Genomic DNA, 12,450 nt, shown 5'->3' on the forward strand with positions numbered 1-12,450 from the left:
AGTAAAGGTACATATGGTATATTAAGAATTTGAATGAAAAATTCGGGAACTAAAAATATGGTTATATATACTAAATTATTTGTTTTTATATTTCAATTTAGTAGCATACTTATATTTGTCTTAATATAATTTTGTAATATCTCATAAAAATTCAACTAATTAATAACTTAATAATAAATTTAGTAAATATTTTTCTTCAAATTTTAGTTGTGTTTTAAGGAAAATATATAACAAGTGATTTTTTTTTTAGAAGAATATAACAAGTGAATAAAGAAGGAGATGTTTAAAATATACTTTTATGCCTTTATTTTTTGTTTATTTTAAATATAGTATATACATTGTAGTATATGGCAGCAAGGTCTTATAATTCAAATGATAGAAAATTTTAATTGATGAAAAAAATTTAAAGATTATAATAAAAACACGATGAAAAAAAAAAGCTGGTTTAATTTTGATTTAATTTTTAATTTATGCCATTTAGTTTTATTTTTGGTTTAGCATATATCAGAATTGAACCAATTTTGTAGATTTCCAACAACCCTTTAATTTAGAAATAATATGTATAAATTTCTATCTATTATCTACATGTTATTTTCCTTATAAAAAAAAAGTATCTACATGTTATTATGTTATTGGAATTATTCACACTGTTTCAACTTTTTAACCGTTGTTATTCATACAATTTCTACAAACTAATGGTTTTTAAAATTTCTTAATTCGATGAATGACAAGTTTTTCAATTTAAAATTATTCATTATATTGTTATAATTATCTTATCTCTGGTTATATTTCAAGACTTTTTAATTTTTTTTTTAATCCTCTATGATTTTTCTTCCTTAAATATGGATTGAGTATACTTTTCTTCTTCAATGATGGGTAATTTTTTTTTTTTTTTAAATCAATACTTTCCAAACTTTGCAATCGGAAATTAAATTATTTCATAACTGTAGAAGAAAGATGAGAGAATCTTGATATTTTATATATTCATATATTCCTCCTTTGGGAAAACAGAGTAACAAACAGACTTTACCTTCTCTAATCTCTTTTTTATAGGCTTGCAGTCAGGCACTCACAATCACAAAGCACAGAGAGAGAAATGGAGGGCATAGAGCATAGAACAGTGAACGTCAATGGCATAAATATGCACATAGCTGAGAAAGGCCAAGGCCCAGTGATTCTTTTCATTCATGGTTTCCCTGAGCTTTGGTACTCATGGAGGCACCAGATCATAGCCTTAGCCTCACAAGGCTATCGAGCCGTGGCTCCTGACCTCCGTGGCTATGGTGAAGCACTCACAATCACAAAGCACAGAGAGAGAAATGGAGGGCATAGAGCATAGAACAGTGAACGTCAATGGCATAAATATGCACATAGCTGAGAAAGGCCAAGGCCCAGTGATTCTTTTCATTCATGGTTTCCCTGAGCTTTGGTACTCATGGAGGCACCAGATCATAGCCTTAGCCTCACAAGGCTATCGAGCCGTGGCTCCTGACCTCCGTGGCTATGGTGACACGGATGCACCACCTTCTATCACCAGCTACACCTGCTTTCATGTGGTGGGAGACCTTATTGCCCTACTAGATGCTGTGGCACCTGATCAAGATAAGGTCTTTGTGGTTGGCCATGACTGGGGTGCTCTCATTGCTTGGTATCTATGCCTGTTTAGACCCGACCGTGTCAAGGCTTTGGTTAACATGAGCGTGGTTTTAAGCCCCAGGAACCCTAAAAGGAAACCCCTTGACTCCTTGACAGCGATTTATGGAAATGCCTATTACATGTGCAGATTTCAGGTTCTTTCTTTCCTGTCATCTTTGTTAGTTTTTATCTCTGTGTGGGTTCTTGGTAATATTCTTAATTGCCCATAGTGGAAATGCTACCTGGGTTTGACTTGTATTCTCTAATTAGTCCGGTGAATAATTATCTTATGTATCAGATATTTATTATTTTTCTTCTAATATGTGGTTGGTATGACACTATGTCCATGACATATAGAGAGTGATCCTTGTGATCTATATTTTTTAGTTTATTTGGTTTTTGGTTGGTGGGTTTGAGTATTTTGCTTGAATTTAATGGTAAAAGAAGAGAATTTTAGGTGGGTTTTTTTTTTTCCCTGCTACATGTTTCTTTTGGTTTATTAAATACTTTCTCTTCAGCATTCCTGTTGATTGTCATTTAGGCACAATGATGCTTCAATTATCTTGAATTACACTTTTTTCCCCAAAACTTGGTAGTAATTTTCTTTTATCCGTTTGAAGATGTATGTATGAAGAAAAGTAAATCTCGTTGGCTCTGTTTGTTTCCAGTGAAAGTACTGTGCAAACTCCTTTACAGCTCTGTTTATTCTTCAGTAGATAATATAGTCTGAAGCTTACTCTTATCAGCTAGTTTCACGAATAAATCTAATTTTTCAGTTTTTGAATGTGCTTTGGTAATTGGTTATGCAGTTAGTCATGATCTTGTATATAGATCTTAAAATGTCCAAAGATCTTCAATCGCAGTTCTTTTCATCCACCTCAAGATGTCGCATGATCGAATTCCCAGTAATCTTCTACTTTTTGTCATATATTTGTACTCATAATTTTATTTACGGGAGCTTCTATACAATAATAAGTTTGTTTAGCGGGTAAGATAGTGTTGATCTGCATTAGTTGGAAAACTTTCTAGGGAATGCTGTTTCCACATGAAGTTTTGCGTGAAGGAGACCAACCAATAGTAGACACTTTAGCTTTGGATATTTTAATAGTTCTTTCCGGCATTTATGCCGGGTACCTCACAAGGAGGTGGGGCCCCCCTCTATGTGAGGTACCCGGCATATATGCCGGGTACAGCATATAAAAATTGGTTCAATGAGTGAGGTCACTGGGGTTTAATTAGTGTTTTAATCAGGTTGACAATGGATGATTATTAGTTCATATAAAACTATACTCTTGATCCCATGAGGGTATCTCTGTGATGAAATTATTAGTCAATTCTGAGTACTAATCGCATTTTGCATACAAAACAAAAATATATGTAAATCTTCTTGTCCCATTGGAGACATCTTATATAAATATCTCTTGTTGGATGTCTGAATCTTTATGCATAAATATTTTCTCTTTAAAATCATTGGTGGGATGCCCAATTATACATCATACAGGAAAATTTGTGTTTTTCTAGCAACCCTATTTGGTTTACCTTATTTTCATTAAAATGGGAACGGATGCACAACTTTTTAAAGCATCACTTAAAAAAAATAAAAAATAAAAAATTCAAGATACAAGTGTGCTTTGTTCAATAAACAAGTTAAACAAAATAAGCCAAGGAAAATAAGCTAATCTAATGGACATTTTATTTTATTATATTGCAGGAGCCTGGAGAGATAGAAGCTGAATTTGCCCAGCTTGGTACTGCAACAGTTCTCAAGGAATTCCTAACATACCGCAATCCAGGTCCACTTTTTTTACCAAAAGGTGAAGGGTTTGGACATCCACCAGGTGCTCCAATTGTCTTGCCCTCTTGGTTGTCAGAGGAAGACATTAACTATTATGCCAGCAAATTTGAGAAGACAGGCTTCACTGGTGGTGTGAACTACTACCGAGATTTGGACCTGTATGCTATCTTCAAACTTTGGCTGAACTTTCTTTCTAAATCATGCTGATATATAAATAATTTGACAGTAACTAGCCTGATAATCCTTTAAAGTTGGTGAGAATAGATTTCATACTCATCCTAATTCCTATCACTTTCAAGTCTCAACCAATGTTTTTGTTGCCACAAGATGCTTTGGTTAATACAATGAGCTTCAATTGTTTAGGTATTCAACTCAAATCTCTCATTGTTACAACAAAAGCAATGTTAGGACACCAAATATTACATAATTTTTTTGACAACTAGTTGGCAAGCAGCAATTATTTGGAATATGAAGTTATAATTACTATCATATTTTCATTTACCAATCACCACTTGTCACCTGTGCAAGTTTGTGAAATAGGTTGTGTCCATAGATTTACTTTGTCAACAAAGACCCCTTGCACTCTCTACATCTAGTCCAGAAAAATCATGGGTTTTAAGTTTTTACTTAAAAAGAAAACATTGTTTTGCTTACAAATCTATGCATATTGGCATATTGCACATTCAGGGTATAGAGAAAAGAAAATGCAATGCTGCCAGTGCATCTTATTGTTTTCTCTTATATGCTCATTATTAAAGGCTTTCACCATTGTTTGGTTTCACATGCTCATTACTGTTTCCTTGCAGAAATTGGGAACTCACTGCCCCCTGGACTGGGGCCCAAATAAAAGTCCCAGTTAAGTTTATTGTGGGTGACCTTGACCTGACCTATAATTCTATAGGCACCAAGGATTACATACATAAGGGTGGGTTCAAGAGAGATGTCCCACTCCTGGAGGAGGTAATTGTATTGGAAGATGTTGGTCACTTTCTCCATGAGGAAAAGCCTGATGAGATCAACACACACATTTATGACTACTTTCAGAAGTTCTGATTAGCTTTTTGACCCCCTTCTTGCTGTGTCTATGTGCATCTTGTGTTTTTTCTCCTCTCCTGGCTGGTTGTGTGGCTGTGCCTATGAGTGTCCTTATTTTTGTGATGAGGAGTGTGACATGTCCTTCAATTTGCAATTTCCATATTTCAATGTAAACGTGTGTGTTTTGATGTTTACCCTTGAACTATTTCAGCCCTACTTACATGCATAAAGCTTTGGTTTTTTTGATGTTGATTTGGACCCAGGAGAAGATACATATCAAAGCTAACACTTTTGTCCACATTAGGAGGCATGAGTGTTTGGAATAAATAACTTGCTTGTTTACTGAAAGTGGATAAAATATAATTCTACTAAAATATAATTAAGGTTTTTAAAACTATATATAAGCAAATATGTTAAAGTACCCATAAAAATAATTCCCCGACTATCCACCACGTCAATTGTAAGAGTAGGGTAATAGTCAGTATTCTATCTCATGAAAATGTTCTCCATAATAAAGCATTTCACTTTTTTTTTTTTTTTTTTTTCTTATTTTATAATGGGACAATTACAAATGGGAAAGTGGAGATTTAAATCCTCGACATCTTCATTGGAAATATTAAAAGGTGTCAATTAAGCTACAAAGCTTTTAGCCATTCATTTTAACTTGTTCGTTCTTTTGAAACTAGAATAAAATTAGTGTTTTTTATATGGAATTCCCTGTAAACACCTCCTTTTAACACCTCCACCTCCAAAAAGGAGGGGGGGGGAAAGCCTTCATCTGAGCAGAAACCACACTAACTAATGGATTCTGGGACTTGCAAAAGTTTTCATGCAAACGGAGGCCATTCTAACAAATGTGTCCACCCTCACACCAAGTCTGGAGGGACTAAATTTAAGAACTCTTTGGCTTCGGGCGTCTTCCAACACTGAAGTAAACCTCCACAAGGTCAGTTATGCCAGCAGGTATCTTTTGACCTGCTTTCACAGGGCCAACACCTGGGGGAGTACCTGCACAAACAGTTTAAATAACACAGGGGACATCATTATCTTCATTCTTGTTTTACAGAGGTTGATAACTATGGACAATTATAGCTACTAGGCTTTAAACATGATCAGTTGGTTTGTTTGTTTGCTGGCATTTGTTGGTGCTTAACCGAAAATTTTTATTCACATGAAAATAAAATATAAAAAGAGAAGATTAGCAACAATAATGTATGGCATCATTTTAGTAAACCAGCTATAATATTCTAGTGCATTACTGGCTTACAAGTTACAACAACAAATAGCTATCCCAATGAAGGAGGGTGTTTACAAACAACTGCTGCTTTTTAAGGAATAAAACATTATGGACATAGGACCAACTCAATGAGAATTATTGCATTTTTTTCTAGCATAAGTTAGAATAGAAACACCAAAAAGACGAGTTACTTTTTGAAAAATTTCAAAGGTGGTTGTCATCCAAATGAGAAACTAAATATGAAATGCATTCTGTTTTAATGTAGAACTTGTATAAAATTGTCATATACAGATGTGTCACTCACTAGTATTTCTTCGCAAAGAACACACGCACGAAGAAAAAAACAAAAAAAAAAAAAATCATTTCACATGGTTTCTAAATGGACTTCTCCAGTATCAATAAACTACAATGAGGTTACTCTGAATTTCAAAATTAAGCCCTTCCAAGAATGATATGATATAGAAGCCCTATTTCTTTGGTAGGCCATTTGACAAGAAACACAGTGATCACTTACTGAGCCAGCTTAAGCATCCCAACTAAAACTAATGATTGAACACATAGTATATGTACTATAGAAGTCAGCAATGGACCTCATATGTAGAAAGTTAGAACCACAGGCATGACCTTTAGCATATAAAGATTTCCAAGTTCCGCTAGAAAGGGTTAAGAATCTTAGCAATAACTTGCCTAATTGAGTAGTCTAATGTGGACTACCGCCCCACATATAGATGATAAATTATGCCCATAGGCACACTTTTGGCATAAGAAGAAATTAAAACTCAAGTATGAATGGGGACAAGCTGTCACTAATCTTGCTTATAAGACTTTTGTCTATCTGTCAATATCCCAATTACATTTCGGAAAACGAATTTTCACAATGCTTACTTATTTATATTTCAAAGGCGAGTCACTTGAGATGGTTTGGTTGTGTTCAAATGAGAGTGATTATAGAACCAATAAAAAAGAGTGAGGTGAATCAGTTAATCCAAGTTGAGGGAATGAAAAAAGGTAGTAGACTACCAAAAATAACCTTAGTAGAAGTAATAAAAAAAGTACATGTTAATTTGGGAAGTAACAAAGAGTATGACTTCAAATAGAATAGAATTGAAAAAAGAATACATGTGGCCAATCCTAACTAATTCAGTAATTTGTTGAGAATCCATAGACGATTCCAAAAAATTTGTGACCAAGGCTTTGTTGTTGTTAAAAATTTACACTTCAGTAATTGTACTGGAAACAATAAATAGGCAGTACCTGTTAGAATGACATCTCCTTCCAGAAGTGTAATGATTGAACTTATGTGGCTAATGAGAAACGGGATCCTAAATATCATATCCTTGGTTGAGCCTTTCTGTCGCATTTCTCCATCAACCTGTGGTGAAGCAAATCCAGTCAACCTCACTCAATTTGGAATGACCATACTATGAACAAGCATTCTGTAAGTATTTAAGAAACTTTAAGCACAGAGGTTTCAAACCTTTAACCACAGTTCTAAGTTGTCAGGATCTGGCACTGTTTCCTTGGGAAGCTGCATAAATATTTTGGAGAATCAAATACGAACCACATAAAATTTCAGTGTGATTGATCAGACAAGTACCAAGAGCTTTCGAGGATGCCTCAAGACAAAGTAGAAAAGGAAAATAAATGCTCAAACTGATGAATTAACAGGCAAGTAACTGCTATTTCTTTCCTTTGATTTTTGATCTAGAAGAAATGGTGCAGATTATACATGGTAAAACCTAAACTACTATGAATAGAGAGAAGCGGGGTTGATGGTAGAGATTTCTATTTGCCGACAGATATGCCTCCTTATTCGTCCTCAACTACTTACAAAGAAATCACAAAATTTACGAAAATTATTTCATAGATTTCCCCCTTCCACTCCCAATCCATATTTCTTAGTATCAGTAACTTCTCATATGTGTGTGCTGAGTGCACTTGTTTGATCTGAAATTAATTTCTGATTCAATAGAGACAATTTTAGCAGAATGAGAAGCACGGAAAAACTACAGTCAATTTCTCACAACTGAACCGATTGGTGTGAAGGTGTCCTGTCCTTTAGCTACTGTGCATGGAAGACCAGCAGACTGGCATATATAGCATGAAAAAGAAACCACATTATCAAAAAACATAACTGTGACAAACTTGTATCTGAATGCAAGACAGAATTGAATACATGGTTAAACTGTATGAGTTAATCCAGTAATAAAAATACAACGTTAGACATCAAATTCACCATATTCTCAATTTCTTAAGCGCGCACACCACCTATGACAAATTTGCATTTTTAATCAGCAGAATCAGAATATATATATATATATATATATGAAAACATGCCAAAATTTCTTCAAAGTTTACCTTCACAATACCTTACTTCTTAAATAACATGCTTCAGGCAAAACATCACTCCAGTAATCATGGTCACTTTATGGCTTTATGCATATGAAAAATGAGACAACTTTCTTATTCTTAAACATACAAAAAGGGAGACAATGTAATAAGGCAGCATTGATTTGGAAATTACCAAGTTTTGTTACAAAAAACAACACAAAAGAGAATTACTAACGCTAAAAACAACACAGAAGAATGTTAAAAAAAAAGTAAAGGAATAAAGACATTTTCAATTGAATATCTCATCGTACATGAAAAATTAAGATTTAAAAGAGAGAAACATACCTTCACAGAAGCTTGAATTTCCCTGGCAGTCATATCCAGTGCCAGAGCATAACCTAAGACACCAAAACACAGAATCTATACTAACAACTGAATTTAATGAGTACTTAAAGGTCATCAGAAATCAGATGTCTTTGTTGCCTCTTAATTCATCATCTAGTAGGGGATCATTGAAGGATATGGAAGACATCACCCCGGTTTATCATAAAAAGTATCCAAATTTTATGATCTCTTGAAACACTCAAGTTCAAATATTTGTTCCAAATTAAGCACCCCATGACAGTGACAATTTTGACCAAAAGCTAGAAGTAAAACAATTTCTAAGGGAAATATACACAGAGTCTAAAGGGACACCCACATCGTATTATATTGATTATGAATGGAAGAAACAGGCTAATTTGCTCTGAATTAAATGACACTTCTATTGCCCACACAGGAATGAGAAGATGGCAACACCATGACACTTCCACAGGACCACATCTTATATATATTGAATTAGATATAATTTGCACACAATCGCTATAGTAAAGTAGTATACACTAAGGAACTTCCGCTATTGACATAGGTCATTAGACAGAACTATGTTAAATTCGCTGCACTCTCTCTCTCTCTCTCCCATTAGACAGAACTATGACAAATTTTAATCCAATTTAACTCCTTGAAAAAGATTCATATGGGAACGTGCAAACCTGTATATTAAATTGATCTACTCTAACCAACAATTGAGCAAGCTTATCTCATTTTTATTATTCCGCCTCCCTCAAAAATGCATAGCTCGTCTCATTACTCATTTTCTATATTCATAAATCTGATAGTCCAGACACTTGCAAGGAATTTATGAGTTGCTGAAGTTTAATTTCTTTGTAATCAATGCGGCAGAATAGAATAGCTGCATAGCCCAATTTCAATGGGGCCAAGCAACCAAACAGTAACAAATATTTTGCACTGGGGAAAATAATAAGATGATCGACCTAGTATTTTAGGCTAGGATGGATGGGTGGATGGTCTTGACTCTTTGAGTGTTTGATTTATGAGTTGCTGAAGTCTGACACATTAGATGGGCTTGGGTTCTTCGAATCAATTTCGGCTAATATTGAGCCGGGTCTATTAAAAATTCAACAAATTTGCATGTTTAAGCCCATCCCAACCATCAGGTCTGGCCTAACAACAAACGCAACCACACCAACCCCAGGCCCAACGCCTACTCTAAGCTTCTGATCACCTAAAGTAAGGGGCATCCACAAGCTAAATTGTGCGAATGAGCTACAATTGTTTTTTTTTTTTTTTAAGAATCTGACATCCACAAGCTAAGATTGTGCCACTCTTGTTTTGGACAAACTTGATTACAGTCTTTATCAATTCTAATTAATACGTGTACATTTCATGTATGAACCTCCAAGATGATAAGTTAATTTGAGAATGTTGTAAAATTAATTGTAGTAATTTTTATTTTTATTTTTTGTGTCGTAGCTTTACTTGTCAGGTAATGTATAATTTTTCAACACATAATTTTTTTTTAATGTGTGGTTATAATTTATCTAATTTTTTAAGCTAATAAATTTAGGTTATTCCAAATGGACACTTTAATTGTAAATATTTTAAAATAATCATAAACATTCAAAGCTACGCATCCAAAAAAAAAAATTTACATTTAGTTTGGAAGTATGCAATTTTATTCCAAACTTCATTATGTTAATCAAACAAAAAATCTATATAATAATAATAATAATAATATTTGTAGGGGCTCAGATTCAGAAAAGTTCTCCCAACAATACATTTTTAGAGAGTGGGCCGAAGGTTTAGGCCCTAACAAACTAGCAACGGAATACAAATCGCTTCTTCTTCATTGAAGGGGAGTGAGCCCAGTTTACAGCTGAGGGTGGCTCCTCGGCACCTGTCCGAGGAGGCCCCTCTCCCTGAAACTCACTACCTCTAAGTCTCTCCCTGAAACTCACTACCTCTAAGTCTCTCCCTCATAATTCCTTTGTTTTTCTTCTTATATCCTGCTTCTTTTCCTTATCTTCTCCTTCCTTCTGTTGATCATCCATTGGCCTTCGCTCTGACCCTCTGTCCCATCAGAGGTCTTATCCGTACTCAAGTGGCTCACCATGATCGATGTTGCCCTGCCAAGAGGTTACATCCCCATTAATGCGGCCAGGGGGGGTTAGATGAGCGCATTCAATGCGGAGGTGACTGCTCACCTAAGGCTTGCTCCTTCGCTGCGCTCCTGTCGCCGACGCGCGGCATTGGGTTCTCTCCTCCTCAGATATTAAGGATTCCTTTGGTGGGGTGGTCCCCGCGTTTTTCCGAGGTCTCGGACGCCCGAGGACAGGGTCATCCTCGAATATGCTCCTCGGAGGATGGTCTTCGCGCTTTCGCCCTCGGACCCATCTAGCATCCTCGGAATAGGCCATTTGGGCCTGGCTTGGAGTGGGCCAAGGCTACCCGATTTTTCGGCCCCACAATAGCCCCTCAAAATCTTGCTGCACGCATCCACGGGCGGGGAGAAGAATTTTGACATCCTCGGCCTTACCCCCCGTCAGCACTGGGGTCCATTCATCTGCCCAAGGCACGTGCCTGACGTTTCGGAGCGCGTAACGTGCCCGTTATTAAATTCAGGCGGCTTTATGCTCCCCACGTCTAATGAGGCGTTACCAATCCAACGGTGGAGGTTTGTCTCGCATTTATGGGCGGGAAAACCCGCATGGCTCTTCAATTTGGGGTATAAATACCCACACGAACCACTTCTCCCTGTTCCTCATTCATAATCAAGAATTCTCGTGTGTCCTTCCTAAGTTCAGCCACACTCTCACTTACATCTCCAGCATAAAAAGCCTGTCCGAGGGGCTCCTCCTCTTTCCAATAAGTCGCTCTATCCCTCTTTGAGCTCTCTTTCTCTTTGCCCTTTCTTTTCCTTCACCTGTTCTTTCTTAGTTCCTTTAGGTGTCAACTGGGATGGGTAGGTTTAAGAAATACGTCGGCCAATTGCGCCAGCAACAATGATAAGGGGAAAGAACGTATGCATGGGCAGCCCTGTTACGTCTCAAGGGTTAGGTGGGGCCTGATCCTTTCCTAACTTGAGATATTTTGTAGTTAGTCTCCCCGTAGGCCTAAGTCTGGGGAACATGCAATGCCTTGGTTCTGTCTAGTACCCAGGTATAGCTGAGTGGTTAGTTTCCCCATAGGCTTGGGTCTGAGGACCATGCAATGCCTTGGTTCTGTCTGACACTTTTATTCTTCTGTAAGTATCTAGTTTCCCCATAAGTTTGAGTCCGAGGACCATGCAATACCTTGGTTCTGTCTAGTACCCAGGTATAGTTAAGTGATTAGTTTCCCTATAGGCTTGAGTCCGAGGACCATGCAATGCCTTGGTTCTGTCTGACACTTTCATTCTTCTGTAAGTATCTAGTTTCCCTATAGGTTTGAGTCCGAGGACCATGCAATACCTTGGTTCTGTCTAGTACCCAGGTATAGTTGAGTGATTAGTTTCCCCATAGGCTTGAGTCCGAGGACCATGCAATGCCTTGGTTCTGTCTGACACTTTCATTCTTCTGTAAGTATCTAGTTTCCCCATAGGTTTGAGTCCAAGGACCATGCAATACCTTGGTTCTGTCTAGTACCCAGGTATAGTTGAGTGATTAGTTTCCCCATAGGCTTGGGTCCGAGGACCATGCAATGCCTTGGTTCTGTCTGACACTTTCATTCTTCTGTAAGTATCTAGTTTCCCCATAGGTTTGAGTCTGAGGACCATGCAATACCTTGGTTCTGTCTAGTTCCCGGGTATAGTTGAGTGATTAGTTTCTCTATAGGCTTGAGTCCAAGGACCATGCAATACCTTGGTTCTGTCTGACACTTTCATTCTTCTGTAAGTATCTAGTTTCCCCATAGGTTTGAGTCCGAGGACCATGCAATACCTTGGTTCTGTCTAATACCCAGGTATAGTTGAGTGATTAGTTTCCCCATAGGCTTGAGTCCGAGGACTATGCAATGCCTTGATTCTGTCTGACACTTTCATTCTTCTGTAAGTATCTAGTTTCCCCATAGGCTTGAGTCCGAGGACCATGCAATACCTTGG

The 12,450-nt window shown here is 36.8% G+C and overlaps 2 protein-coding genes across 3 annotated transcripts; one reads left to right on the forward strand and one right to left on the reverse strand.

Annotated features, from left to right (window-relative positions):
- The first annotated feature begins 994 nt into the window (after positions 1 to 994).
- On the forward strand, positions 995 to 4,715 carry LOC112028237 (uncharacterized). 2 transcript variants are annotated; one of them, XM_065760471.1, is made up of 4 exons: positions 995 to 1,790; positions 2,445 to 2,540; positions 3,347 to 3,588; positions 4,237 to 4,715. In XM_065760471.1, exons 1-4 carry the CDS (start codon positions 1,281 to 1,283, stop codon positions 4,481 to 4,483), a joined length of 1,095 nt encoding a protein of 364 aa, XP_065616543.1. In that variant the 5' UTR covers positions 995 to 1,280; the 3' UTR covers positions 4,484 to 4,715. The 2 variants fall into 2 exon arrangements, with proteins under 2 accessions (XP_065616543.1, XP_023916678.2); XM_024060910.2 differs by lacking the exon at positions 2,445 to 2,540 and having other exon boundaries at positions 997 to 1,790.
- Positions 4,716 to 5,148: 433 nt separating this feature from the next.
- Positions 5,149 to 8,565, reverse strand: LOC112028219 (probable acylpyruvase FAHD1, mitochondrial). The gene is made up of 6 exons (XM_024060886.2): positions 8,517 to 8,565; positions 8,379 to 8,431; positions 7,727 to 7,789; positions 7,180 to 7,230; positions 6,957 to 7,074; positions 5,149 to 5,473 (listed from the first exon to the last, which is right to left on the reverse strand). The coding sequence occupies exons 1-6, from the start codon at positions 8,563 to 8,565 to the stop codon at positions 5,358 to 5,360; spliced, it is 450 nt and encodes a 149-aa protein (XP_023916654.1). The 3' UTR covers positions 5,149 to 5,357.
- Between the last annotated feature and the right edge of the window lie 3,885 nt (positions 8,566 to 12,450).

This window comes from Quercus suber, unplaced genomic scaffold, assembly GCF_002906115.3.
Source record: "Quercus suber isolate HL8 unplaced genomic scaffold, Cork oak 2.0 scaffold_369, whole genome shotgun sequence".
Taxonomy (NCBI): Eukaryota; Viridiplantae; Streptophyta; class Magnoliopsida; order Fagales; family Fagaceae; genus Quercus; species Quercus suber.